The sequence below is a fragment of the Odocoileus virginianus genome, chromosome 21 (assembly GCF_023699985.2).
Source record: "Odocoileus virginianus isolate 20LAN1187 ecotype Illinois chromosome 21, Ovbor_1.2, whole genome shotgun sequence".
NCBI lineage: Eukaryota > Metazoa > Chordata > Mammalia > Artiodactyla > Cervidae > Odocoileus > Odocoileus virginianus.
In genome coordinates, this window is record NC_069694.1 from 44,507,006 (window position 1) to 44,521,356 (window position 14,351).

The window sequence follows — 14,351 nt, forward strand, 5'->3', positions numbered from 1 at the left end:
GGAAGTTAGAGGTGTGCATGATCTATAGTTTGATAAATCTCCCTGAGTGATTTTATGGATTCTTTCTAGTTGAAAACCGTTCTGTTAATCTATTCTTCATTGCTGGCTAGATAATCCAGTCTTGGAACTAGAATAACTGATGACAGTTTTGATATATGTTCAGTTAGGAGATGAAAGCACCTAACCAAATTTGATGATGTTCGTCTCCCCACACATGTCCCTGGCCTCCATGTTTTCCGGAAGTCTCCGTGCAGTTTCCCATAGTGACTGGACCAGTTTACAGTCCTCCCACCAGCTTACAGTGGCTCCCTTTTCTCTATACTCTCCCCAACATTTGTTATTCCTTGTGGTTTTGAGAATAGCCATTTTAGCAGTGTGAGGTGGTATCTCATTGTAGCTTTGATCTGCACTTCCCTGATAGTGATGTTGAACATCTTCTCATGTGGCTGTTGACCATCTGTATGTCTTTGGAAAAATGTCTGTTCAGATCCTCTGCCTGTTTTTGAATTGGGGTTTTTTGTTGTTGTATTGTTATTGTAATGAGTTCTTGATATATTTTGGATGTTAGTCCATCATCAGATATACAACCAGCAAATATCTTCTCCTCCCATTCATTAGGTTACCTTTTCATTTTAATGATGGTTTCCTTTGCTGCTCAAAAAAGCTGTTTAGGTTGATGTAGTCCTATTTGTTTATTTCTGCTTTTGTTTTCCTTGCCTTTGAAGTCAGATCCACAAAAACATTATTAAGGCTGATGTCAGTGAGGTTACAGCCTGTGTTTTCTTCTAAGAAGTTTATGGTTTCAGATCTTTAATCGATTTTGAGTTAATTTTTGTATCTATTATATTTAGACCACTCTTTGTTTCACAGGTCACTGAAACTCTCTTCATGTCTTTTCAGTTTTTCTTTCTTACTGTTCTCCAGACTTCATAATTTCCATTGTTCTGTCCTTTACTTGCCCGATTTTTCTGACATATCCAAGTTCTGCTATGAAATTCGTCATTTTTCATTTCTGACTACCCGTCATTTGTCTTCTTTTTTTTGAAAGTTTCATAGTTTTTATACCTCATCTGAGATTTCCACATGTTAATGCATTGTGAACTTTCATATATTCCTGAAAGTCCTGGGACGTATTCATAATAACTACTGTAAAATCCTTGTTTGTATTAGCTTGATTAGCTCTAGCAGGTATTCCAATACATACAATAAATCATATGATTATCCTGCTTTTACCTGACAGGTATTTTTGTTCCATATTGAGTCAGCAGGGTGCTTTTTTGTTTTTAAGTATTTTGAGTTTTCCTTTTTTATAATTTATCTACCTTGCTGTGGGTTAACTTGAGTGAACGTGTTGAAACATGAGTTCTTTGCCTGAACTTTGTCAGATGTGTCTGTTTTTTGTAAAGTTAAATGCTTTGGAAAGTTGAGCATTATTTTTAATTCCTCTCTGTTTTAAGTGTTAAAAAAGTTGATTATTTAACTTAAACATATTAGAAAAAGCTATAAAAACTCAATTGCAATAATATTAGAAATAAAGGTAAATATGACAAATTAAGAAGTTAGTTACAAATTCATTTGAGGACTGGTCTTTACCATAAGGAAAAATAGTATGTTTATAGAAGAACTTTATGAATACATTATTTTTAGTGCTTATTTATATTATTCATGTCTGTGCCTAATTGTCAAAAGTGAAAGTCGCTCAGTCGTGTCTGACTCTTTGTGAGTCAGACTATACAGACTATACAGTCCATGGAATTCTCCAGACCAGAATGCTGGAATGGGTAGCCTTTCCCTTCTCCAGGAGATCTTCACAACCTGGGAATCAAACCCAGGTGTCCATATTGCAGGTGAATTCTTTACCAGCTGAGCCACAAGGGAAGCCCCTAAGTGGAGAAGGGAATGGCAAACTACTTCAGCTTCCTGCCTTGAGAACCCCATGAACAGTATGAAAGGGCAAAAAGATAGGACACTGACAGATGAACCCCCAGGTCAGGAGGTGTCCAGTATGCTACTGGAGAAGAGCAGAGAAACCACTCCAGGAAAAATGAAGAGATGGAGTCAAAGCAGAAACAACACCCAGTTGTGGGTGTATCTGTCGGTGAAAGTAAAGTCTGATGCTGTAAAGAACAATTTGTATAGGAATCTGGAGTGTTAGGTCCATGAATCAAGGTAAATTGAAAGTGGTCAAACAGGAAATGGCAAGAGTGAACATCGACATTTTAGGAATCAGTGAACTTAAATGGGCTAATTTAACTCAGGTGACCATTATATCTATTACTGTGGGCAAGAATCCCTTAGAAGGAATGGAGTGGCCCTCATAGGCAGAGAGTCTGATGCTGTACTTGGGTACTATCTCAAAAATGACAGAGTGATCTCGGTTTGTTTCTAAGACAAACCATTCAATATTGTAGTAATCCAAGTCTATGCTGCAACCACTAATGCTATAAAGAAGCTGAAGTTGAACAGTTCTATGAAGACCTACAAGACCTTCTAGAACTAACACCAACAAAAGATGTCCTTTTCATCATAGGGGACTGGAATGGAGTAACAGGCAAGTTTGGCCTTGGAATACAAAATGAAGTGGGGCAAAGGATAACAGAGTTTTGCCAAGAGAACGCAGTGGTCATAGCAAACACCCTCTTCCAACAACACAAGTGATGACTCTACACATGGAAATCACCAGATGGTCAGTACCAAAATCAGATTGATTATATGCTTTGCGAGCAAAGATAGAGAAGCTCTATACAGTCAGCAAAAACAACACTGGGAGCTGACTGTGGGCCAGATCATGAACTCCTTTTTGCACAATTAAGACTTAAACTGAAGAAAGTAGAGAAAACCACTGGGCCATTCAGGTATGACTTAAATCTCTTATGATTATACAGTGGAAGTGACAAATAGACTCAAGGGCTTAGATCTGATAGAGTGCCAAAAGAACTGTGGATGGAGGTTTGTAACTTTGCACAGGAGGCGGTGATCCAAACCATACCCAAGGCGGGGAAAAATGCATAAAGGTAAAATGGTTGTCTGAGGAGGCATTATAAGTAGCTGAGAAAAAAAAAAGAAGAGAAGCAAAAGGCAAAGGAGAAAAGGAAAGATACACCCATCTGAATGCAGAGTTCCAAAGGATAACAAGAAGAGATAAGAAAGTCTTCTTTAGTGAACAATGCAAAGAAAGAGAGGAAAACAACGGAATGGAAAAGACTAGAGATCTCTTCAAGAAAATTAGAGATATCAAGGGAACATGTTATGCAAAGATGGGAACAATAAAGGACAGAAACTGTATGGAGCTAACAAGAAGCAGAAGATATTAAGAAGATATGTGAAGAATACATGGAAGAACTATACAAAAAAGGTCTTATGACCCAGCTAACCACGATGGTGTGATCACTCACCTAGAACCAGACATCCTGCAGTGTGAAGTCAAGTGGGCCTTAGGAAGCATCACTATGAACAAAGTTAGTAGAGGTGATGGAATCCAGCTGAGCTATTTCAAATCATAAATGATGATGCTGTGAAAGTGCTGCACTCAGGATGACAGCAAATTTGGAAAACTCAGCAGTGGTGACACAGTTTTGGAAAACTGACTGGAAAAGGTCAGTTTTCATTCCAATCCAAAAGAAGGACAATGCCAAAGAATGTTCAAACTACCTCACAATTGTCCTCATTTCACATGCTAGCAAGGTAATACTCAAAATCCTTCAAATAGGCTTCAACAGAACATGAACTGAGAATTTCCAGACGTACAAGCTGGATTTAGAAAAGACAGAAGAATCAGAGATCAAATTGCCAATGTTGGATTATAGAAAAAGCTAGGGAATTCCAGAAAAACATCTACTTCTGTTTCATTGACTATGCCAAGCCTTTGACTGTGTGGATCACAACAAACTGTGGAAAATTCTTAAAGATGTGGGAATACCAGGCCACTTTACCTGCCTCTTGAGAAACCTGTATGCAGGTCAAGAAGCAACAGTTAGAACTGGACTTGGAACAATAGACTGATTCCAAATTGGTTAAGAGTGTGTCAAAGTTGTATTTCATCACCCTGCTTATTTAACTTATATGGAGACTATATAATGTGAAATGCAGGGCTGGATGAAGCTCAAGCTGAAATCAAGATTGCCAGGAGAAATATCAATAACCTAGATATCCACATGACACCACCCTTATGGCAGAAAGCAAAGAGGAACTGAAGAGCCTCTTGATGAAAGTGAAAGAAGAGAGTGAAAACACAGCCTTAAAACTCAGCATTCAGAAAACTAAGATCATGGTATCTGGTCCCATCACCTCATGGCATATAGATGGGGAAAAAATGGAAACAGTGACAGACTTGATCTTCTTGGGCTCCAAAATCACTGTGGATGGTGATTGTAGCAATGAAATTAAAAGGTGCTTGCTCCTTGGAAGAAAGGCTATGACCAACCTAGGCAGCGTATTAAAAAGCAGAGACATCACTTTGCTGACAAAGGTCCATATAGTCAAAGCTATAGTTTTTCCAGAAGTCATGTACAAATGTGAGAGTTGGACTGTAAAAAAGTCTGAGTGCTGAAGAATTGATGCTTTTGAACTGTGGTGTTGGAGAAGACTCTTGAGAGTCCCTTGGACTGCAAGGAAATCAGACCACTCAATCCTTAAGTAAATAAACCCTGAATACTCTTTGGAAGGACTGATGGTGAAGCTGAAGCTCCAATACTTTGACTATGTGATGTAACGAGTTGACTCATTTTAAAAGACACTGATCCTGGAAAAGATTGAAGGCAAGAGGAGAAGGGGACTACAGAGGATGAAATGGTTGGATGACATCACTGATTCAGTGGATATGAGTCTGAGCAAACTCTGAAAGATAGTGAAGGACAGGGAAGCATGGCATGCTGCAGTCCATGGGGTTGCAAAGAGTTGAACAAAACTGAGCGACTGAACAACAGCATCTAAGTACATTGATTTTTCAATAAACTTATGTACATTAAAAGTAAAATAACTATAGTTGCAAAAAAGTTAAGTAATTTTTAAAATCATTAATTCATATTTGTTTTTCAGAGATAAAAGCATGTCGAGTTATAGGTTTCCTTTTGAGTATCTTTGGCTGCATCCCATGGACAATGTTTTAAGGGATTGCAGGGAATTAATATTTGTTAAGAATTATTCCATAGTTTTTAATATATTATTTATTAAAAATCATCGCAAGCTTTATGTCTTTTTCTCCACTTTGTTTTTGAAGAGACAAAGTAATGTACTTTTCCAAAATAACACAAGATATGAGTGCTAGAAGTAAAATTTGAACTTAGTACTCTGATTCCAAGCAGAATGTTTTTCCTAGTTTACCTTATTTCTTCTTGTAAACTTTTTGAATATTCTTACTGTCATTATTTTCTGAATATTCTAAGTGAGAGTTTGGTTTTCTTTTATACCAAGTTATTTATTAATAAGTAAGTGTTTCTTTGTTTCTGATATTCACTATTTATATCAAAAGTTGGGGGGGCTGAGTGTGGCTCTTTTTTGGTAGTCAGGAGAGTTACTTAAACTATTTTAAAATTGTTGTTGTTGTTGTTGTTGTTCAGTCACTAAGTCATGTTCAGTCTTTGCAGCCCCAGGAACTGCAGCATGCCGAGCTCCCTGTCCTTCACTATCTTTCAGAGTTTGCTCAGACTCATGTCCATCGAATTGGTAATGCCATCTAACCATCGCATCCTCTGTCACTCCCTTCTCTTTAAATTCATTTAAAATACTTAATATTAATTAATTAAAATGTTGTTTAATAATCAGTGGTTTAGGTATTACAGAATGTGTTGTGGTTTTCTCATGATTGAAGTTTCTTAATTTTTTTGTTTTTGGTGAATAATTCCTTTTAAAGTTCATTGTATCCTTCATGCCTACAGAGTAAAAGGCCTCATAGGTTAGACAGTCCATGCACTCTGTCTCTCTTATGGTTCGTGAGCTGCAGGTATGAAATGAACCTTATCAGTTCCATTGTTTTCCTCATTTATGTCATTACTATTTGCTTATTTGGCAAAAATAGAACATCAAAGTATGTTTAAGTCTGAAATCTGGGTAAAATGGAAATCTTGTCAAACACATGTGTTTAGAAACTACTCCTGTTGTAAGAGAATGTATTTTTTTTATAATAAAGATTAGAAAGAGAGTCAATTATCAAGCCTTTGTTTTTCTTAGAGCACAGTTTGTGATATTCAGTTACATTTTAGAAACACATCAATTGGTTTATACTGAAAAGAAACTTGATTACATGTTGAAAGATATACAACATCCCTAATGAAGGGATAAGATAAAGTCATAAAGATTGCTTTTAAAAAGTTAAAAGTATTATGATCCTCTCATGTCTATAGAAATAAAGTGGTAGGTTTTAACTAAGATATTTTAGCTTAATTTCTTTGCTTTTATAAATTCCTAATTCAAAATTAGTTAAGACAGACCAAATTAAAATGAAAAACTCTGGATTTTATTTTATTTTATTTTAAAACTCTGGATTTTAAAAACCAAATTGAACTTAAAATTTGTTAGATTGCATCATTATTTCTGTTTTGCTTTTTACCTAGCATTTAGTAAAGAAATTTACAAAATTTCCAATGAATTGATATAGAACTATCAGTTCAGTTCAGTTCAGTTGCTCAGTCGTGTCTGACTCTTTGTGACCCCATAGACTGCAGCACGCCAGGCCTCCCTGTCCATCACCAACTCCCGGAGCCTACTCAAACCCATGTCCATTGCGTCGGTGATGCCATCCAACCATCTCATCCTCTGTCGGCTCCTTCTCCTCCCACCTTCAGTCTTTTCCAGCATCAGGGTCTTTTCCAGTGATTCGTTTCTTCACATCAGGTGGCCAGAGTATTGGAGTTTCAGCTTCAGCATCAGTCCTTCCAGTGAACATTCAGGACTGATTTCCTGTACTATTGACTGGTTGGCTTTCCTTGCAGTCCAAGGGGCTCTCTAAGAGTCATCTCCAATACCACAGTTCAAAAGCATCAATTCTTTCACTCTCAGCTTTCTTTATTGTCCAGCTGTCACATCCATACAAGACTGCTGGAAAAACCACAGCTTTGACTAGATGGACCTTTGTTGGTGAAGTAATGTTTCTGCTTTTTAATATGCTGTCTAGGTTGGTCATAGCTTTTCTTCCAAGGAGCAGGTGTCTTTTAATTTCATGGCTGCAGTCACCATCCGCAGTGATTTTGAGCCCCTAAAAATAGAGTCTCTCACTGTTTCCACTGTTTCCCCATCTATTTGCCATGAAGTGATGGGACCAGATGGTATGATCTTAGTGTTCTGAACGTTGAGTTTTAAGCCAACTTTTTCACTCACCTCTTTCACTTTCATCAAGAGGCTCTTTAGTTCTTCTTCACTTTCTGCCATAAGGGTGGTGTTAATCATACATTTTTAGTTTTAATATAAACATCCTATTAGGGATATTCCATATAATCTTTGTTAATTAAACTTTCAAATTTAGAAACAGCTTGCTTATAGTGTAAATCATGGCTGTACACTATTTGTCAGAACTTAAGACACCTATTATGAAAATTTTTAAAAACAGGGTGATACTTATTTGAAAGTGAAGTCTCTCAGTCGTGTCCAACTCTTTGCGACCCCATGGATTGTAGCCTACCAGGCTCCTCCGTCTATGGGATTTTCCAGGCAAGAATACTGGAGTGGGGTGCCATTTCCTCCTCCAGGAGATCTTCCCAACCCAGAGATTGAACCCGGGTCTCCCGACCTTGTAGGCAGATGCTTTACCGTTGGAGCTACCAGGGGAGTCCCATTAATAGATACCTATTTAGGTGACTGCTTTTAGCTGTATTATAATTTGAATTGCTACTTAATGTTACAGACGAGTCCATTTTAGCTCTTTGATTCTTTAAATGTTATGTAAGTCTGATTTTTACTGGGTTTTGTTATTTTTTGTTTTTTCTTTCATTGGTGATTCATCTCAGTTCTATTTTCTAAAATTAATCCAAAATGACCATTTGTCACCACCTTCCTACAGTTACAGTTATCAAAGCCCTCCCTCATCATATTTCACCTACATGCACAGTCAGTAGCCTCATGTTGGATTTCCTGCTTCCCCTTCTTCCTCTCCACAGTCTTTTCCCTAAAAGACAACCAGAATTCTTCCTGAAAACACGTACTTCTCTGCCCAGAATCCTGTATGGTTTCTCATTCCAAAGTCAGGTCCGTGTGACCCCTGGAGTCCTACATGACTGCTTCTCTAATCTCGTTTCCTAACACTCTTACTTAACTCGGCTCAGATACAGGGCTTTCTTACTGTCTCCTCAAGCCTTCAGTGCGCACGCATACCTCAGAATATTGGTACCTAGTCTTCCTCCCAGGACTCCTTTTCTGGAGGTTTGAATGAGTCGCTCCCACACTTCACCTAAGAATTTACTAAAATACTTTTTGTTAGAAGCTGTCCTTGACCTCTCATATCTAAAATCCTCATTTGCAGCGTGACTGACACATATAATTATACATTTTAATGTCTTTGTCTCGTCTTTAACTTACCCAGAGCTACTTTGACAGCAGATGTTCTTAACAGTCTCTTTTACTGATTTCTTTCAAAAGCATTCACAGTAATTTTATAGGAACAAAATCTCATTTTTGTACTAATAAAGTCACTGCCTTATATAACATTTTATTAAATTCCATAATTAGAACAATAGACTTCATTGGCATGAATATTTGGAAATAAATACACCTGATGCTTGGCAAAGCTAAAATTTAACTCGTGGGAGCAAAGTGCAGGCTTCATTCTAGGGTCATCTGCTAGACTCAGCAGACAGACTACTGTCGACATCAGGCAGAATATGCTACAGAAGTAGAGAGTCTTTGTTAATCGTCCAGGGAGTTGATTGAGTAGATCTCAATCAAAAGAGTTTGATTTGTAGTTAAAAAGAGAACTGAAATAAGCTTAGCTTGATTAGATAAAGGAGCACTTCTAGAGTATTCTTTTATTTCTGGATTAGCTCATCTTGAAAATAAATTATATAATTATTTATAATAGAAACTTTCATATAAAATTAATTCCAGGAGTGGAAGTAGATGACCACTAGAGAATTGCTGCTTTTCTTACAATGAACATATATTGTAAACAATTCTGAAGATGGCTAATAGTGCTGGTTGTGCAACACTGTGGATGTACTTAATGCCACCAAAACAAACACTTAAAATGGTGAATTTTATGTTATGGATATTTGACCATAATAAAACCAAAATAAGAATACATCTATACTTTAAAATAATATAAATAAACCTGTGACAGATTATCAATGTGCAATATAGAAGAAAAGCTAGGATTCATGGAATTAGTGGACTTGTATTTGTATAATACTAGTTCTACCATGAATGAGTTGGAAGCATTTTCCCCAAATTTTACATTTTTTTTAGCTGTAGTTTTCTTAACATTTAATGCAAATTTACTTTTCACAACTGTCAGGAGTTTTATGAGGAACAAATGAGATTATTTATATAAAAATCTTTAAGGAACTGTAAATCAGTTTATAGACTTAGGTAGAATTTTTCATATTTTTGGAAGAGTAATTCATTGAACTGACTTAGTATTGTATGTAAAGTCTTGGCTGGAGACATTTGCTATTGAGGTTTTAAAATGTTTAAATTACTTATTTTAAATGTTTTGGTTCTTTTGAAAATGCAGCTGATTTTGCTTCAGGGTATAATTAATTGGGAATGGAAAAGTTTGACTTATATTTGGAGAGTTATACTTCTTATTGGCATTATTAAATGTTCAGGTTTTTTGTTATTTATGTCATTTCTTAACAGATCCCCTTTATAACTTCTGAAGGGAAAACCTTGGAAACTGATATGGATACTGGATAACTTAGCTTTTCCTTTCTTATTTGAAGTCAGTGTGTTAAAAAGCAGTTATAAAAAAAAAAAACAATGGTTTATGCAGTGGGACAAAAGATGGCAGATTGGGCAAGGTATAATGATACCATAAATCAGATTTGTGTGTGTGTGTTAGTCACTCAGTCGTGTCCGACTCTTTGCAACCCCATGGACTGTAGCCCACTAGGCTCCTTTGTCAATGGGATTCTCCAGGCAAGAATAAGTAATAGAAAATTATTCATTTTGGACATTGATTAAAGTGCATTTCTGGTTGCTCACCTTCCATAGACTAAAAGATATTTTTTTCCTGCCAGTAAGAAAACAGTGATTTGAAGGAGCTCAGTTAATTTACAGAGATTTTTTTGTTTTTTGCAAAAATAGAGATAGAATGTAGGAAAATGGTCAATACAAACTCACTTTGGCAGGAAACTTTTTTTATAAGATAAAGGGGAAAAAAATCAGAATTTAATTAGGTGAAATCTATTGAATGTTCTATTGGGGGCATAACAAAGAACTCTGTGTCCTAGTATACAGTGTACAATACTAAAACAATGTGATCTTAATCTTTGGAATTCACTGTTTTAAACATCTTCTGTCAGTTAATATGTACTCATCTGATTAATAGAGCTGGTGTAGTCTGTGTTCAGTTTCAAGGGATTCTTTTTCCTCTTAGCTAGTTGTAGCATTTCTGCAGTTTGCTCCAGAATTATTTTAGATAATGTGGCCCTTTGACATGTTTTAAAATTTTAAATTTGAGTGCCTTTAGGCAGCATACTCAGTTGTTTGCCATAGTCTCTGCCATTCCTATGGTTTCTGCCTTACTACACTTATTTCACTTATGTGAAACATCTGGCCTTTAGAGACATGTCACTCTTGCTCGATTTTTACATAAGGCACAAGGCAAGCATAAAAAGGAAAAGGATAATTTCTCTCTGTTCAACCCATACCTTTTCTTGTCATGCCTAGTGAGTGGGGATTCCCACAAGACTTGGATGAGCAGATCTGAAACTGAGTGATCGTTAAATGATCCCTATGCTTGGTGTCATCTCCTGGTTTTAGTTACAGCCTTCTAATCTTTCAAGTGCTATTTGTGTCGTTTGCCATAACATATTGTGAATAAAGGACTATGCTAAATTTCTGTTAAGCCACAGTCTAGTGGAGGTAAAGACTCCCAGTTTTATCTAGATATTTCTCATACTTTTTTCCCCAAGGTATGTAAGAATTTTTATGCTGTTCTTTTTTTGTTAAACAGAGCAAAAATAACAGTGGAATATAAAGGTAAGAGCTGATGAGCATGCCACTAATGGAGAAAAAGGGGTATTTTCACAGAATTGTTTTTTTTCCCCATTCCATCTATATTTGATGCCAGTCAAAACATACCATTGGCCATTCAGTTAAAAAAAAAAATGCAATATGCTTGTGCACATACACCAGTTGCTTCATGTACAATAAAGGAATGAGGAAGGGAAAATGAAAGAATAGAGAAACTGTATTGTAGTAGTCAGAATGTGGTGGAACCAAATTACAGTTTTCTAGTTGAAAATGTCTTCTTGATCTGGAGGAACAGAATTATGAAGTAAAGTGTGAAAGTGAAAGTCACTTGCTCAGTCCTGTCCGACTCTTTGTGAGCCCATGGACTATACAGTCCATGGAATTCTCCAGGCCAGAATACTGGAGTGGGTTGCTTTTCCCTTCTCTAGGAGATATTCCCAACCCAGGGATCGAACCCAGGTCTCCCGCATTACAGGCAGATTCTTTACCAGCTGAACCACCAGAGAAGCCCATGAATACTGGAGTGGGTATGGGTAGTCTATCCCTTCTCTAGAAGATCTTCCTGACCCAGGAATAGAACTGGGGTCCCTTGCATTGCAGGCGGATTCTTTGCCACCTGAGCCGCCACGAGTAAAGGATAAAGTTCCCTGTTTAGTCGGCACCTCTTGTCCGCTGCTGAAATACATCAATGGTATCTGCATCTTCCATCTCCAGCTGTGCAGGTGTGTCTGTCTCCTTGATTGGATGCCCATCAAATCGGGATCTGATCCGTCTCCTTGACAAGCCCGGTCGTTCACAGTAGGCTTTCATTAGTTTACTAAGTGGTGTGTGCCTCTTGATTTTAAACTGCCCCACCAATTTCAAATGACTGTGATCGTTGTTCTCAGTCTTGACTGGGGCTTGGGGTTTTTCGTCCGCCGTGCGAGCGCCGGGAGCGTGCTCAGCCCCGCCCCACGGGAGGTTCCAGGTCGGCACGGAAGCGGCGCACAGTGGCGCCGGGGGCGCAGGAGGAGGCCGCGCTGGAGCCCGGGAGCCCGTGTGCCTCTGTGCTTCCTGAACTGATACCTTCGGAAATGATCCGTTGCTGGGGGCCTCTTTCGGGGGAGGAGGGTCTATTACTAATGCTGTAGTATTTCCAATTATATTAATATTTAAATGAATGTCCTCAAAATGGAATGGTTAAGGTGTTTACATGGTAATAGAACTTGAAGATAAACCCTATAAATCATTATTAGTTTGAAATGAAAAACTGAACCATTCATGTAATTCTGTTTAAAATAGCCCTTGACCACATTCTCTGTCTTACTCCGATTTATTTTTCTTCATCAGACTTTTCATCCCTTAAATTTTGTATTTGTTTCTTTATTTGTCGTCTGTCTCTTCCTTCTATGTAATCTTGTGGGCAGGGACTTGTTTCTGATTGCTGTTCCGTTTCGTGGCTTACAGCAGTGTCTGATACATAGTGAGGAACTTACTAAACAGTCGATGCAGGAGTCGGTGGAAGCCTCCCATGCAGCTGTCGTGGTTTCTATTATGGGTATGCCCCCCCCCCCCCGAGTCTCCCCTCAGAGTCCTCAGCTTAGTGCATACGGAATTCAGATCCTGACGCTGTGACTCTTCCTGCCCTAAACCCCGGCTTGTCCTCAGAATGACAGCTGTCCTCAGTATATCTCACTTAATGCAGTTTGCTGTTTATCTGCTCGTGGTTTTTTTTTTTTTTTTTAATTAAAACTTTTACAGAACAGACTTTTGGACTCTGTGGGAGAAGGCAAGGGTGGGATGTTTCGAGAGAACAGCATCGAAACATGTATATTATCAAGGGTGAAACAGATCACCAGCCCAGGTTGGATGCATGAGACAAGCTCGGACCTGGTGCACTGGGAAGACCCAGAGGGATCGGGTGGAGAGGGAGGGGGGAGGGGGGATGGGGATGGGGAATACATGTAAATCCATGGCTGATTCATGTCAATGTATGACAAAAACCACTACAATATTGTGAAGTAATTAGCCTCCAACTAATAAAAATAAATGGGAAAAAAACAACTTTATCTCTTTGAGGAAAAGATCTTTGTTGCCTTCACCAACTTATCCCCTGTACCTAACATGGTATCTGAAGGTGCTCAAGAAATGCTTGTACAATAAAGGTGTAATAGTTTACATATAAAAAAATGGAAGTTCAGAGGTGATATGATACACGTTGGTGATTATGCCGCTAGTGAGCGACAGAATCGGACTAACTCCCTTCCCTCAGTCCAATGCTCTACCTCTTAAAGGAGTGGATTTCGATTTTAAACGAAAAGTATTTTTGTTTCTTCACTTGCAGATATTGAAGATGTTAAGAAGTACAAACCTGGTTACTTAGAAGCTACGCTTAATTGGTTTAGATTTTATAAGATACCAGAGGGAAAACCGGAAAACCAGTTTGCTTTTAATGGAGAATTCAAGAACAAGGTGAAGTTGATAATCTTTATTTTAAAATGTGCCTGTGATACCTCTACCACATTGTTTTCACTTTAGGGGATTTCTTATGTGAATATTTGTGGATAGTATGATAATAAAAGTACCACTGTCTACTGACTTTCATGTTTAAGGACATTATTTTTATTTTTTAAAAAGTTTTAGGAGCTCTAAGTAAATCAGTAAGACTGGTAAATATCCATCCATTTATCTATCAATATCTCCTTCATCTCAGAAAATAAAAGATTTCCATGATCAGTCTAACTCTGTAAATTTGTAAATGAAGAAAAATCTTTCATTTTACTTCCCTGGAGAGGAGGGAATTACTTACCATTAATGCAAATCCAAAGGGGCTTCCCTCCTGTGTTCATTCTATCATGACTGAATTCAGCTACTTAACAGTTAAGAAAGAATTTGAATTGTCTTACTGTCAGAGGGTTTTTATATTACAGAACCACAAAGTTACCAAAAAGTGACTCTAATATGACACAAATGGAGAAAATGGACCAGAATTAAAGTCTAAAACTATTAGACTGCTTGTTTTATTTATTTATACTACTTTTAAACGTATTGCCACTATCTAAGTTTCACGTTATAAACCTGCCTTTAAGTGGGTACTAATAAATACAGTATGTTTTGTAAGTTAAGTAAGCCATGGTCATAAAAACTTCAAAATTATAGTAAGTATTTTGTTATACAAGAGCTTATTGCTGAACCCAGTATTTTTAAAAGGTATATTAACCCTTAAGATCTTGAAGGCTTTGTCTAGGATT

At 37.5% G+C, this 14,351-nt stretch overlaps 1 protein-coding gene and 1 pseudogene across 6 annotated transcripts in view; one reads left to right on the forward strand and one right to left on the reverse strand.

Annotated features, from left to right (window-relative positions):
• Positions 1–14,351, forward strand: part of PPA2 (inorganic pyrophosphatase 2) — a 93,715-nt gene that overhangs the window by 49,447 nt on the left and 29,917 nt on the right. For all 6 annotated transcript variants that reach the window (XR_011482529.1, XM_070452258.1, XM_070452259.1 and 3 more), the window contains one exon: positions 13,445–13,572. Coding sequence is in view for 5 of the 6 variants with exons in the window: in XM_070452258.1 (XP_070308359.1) it covers positions 13,445–13,572 (128 nt within the window). In the remaining variant the exon portion in view is untranslated. The remainder of the gene's footprint in view (positions 1–13,444; positions 13,573–14,351) is intronic.
• On the reverse strand, positions 11,773–13,226 carry LOC110142136 (small ubiquitin-related modifier 2 pseudogene; annotated as a pseudogene).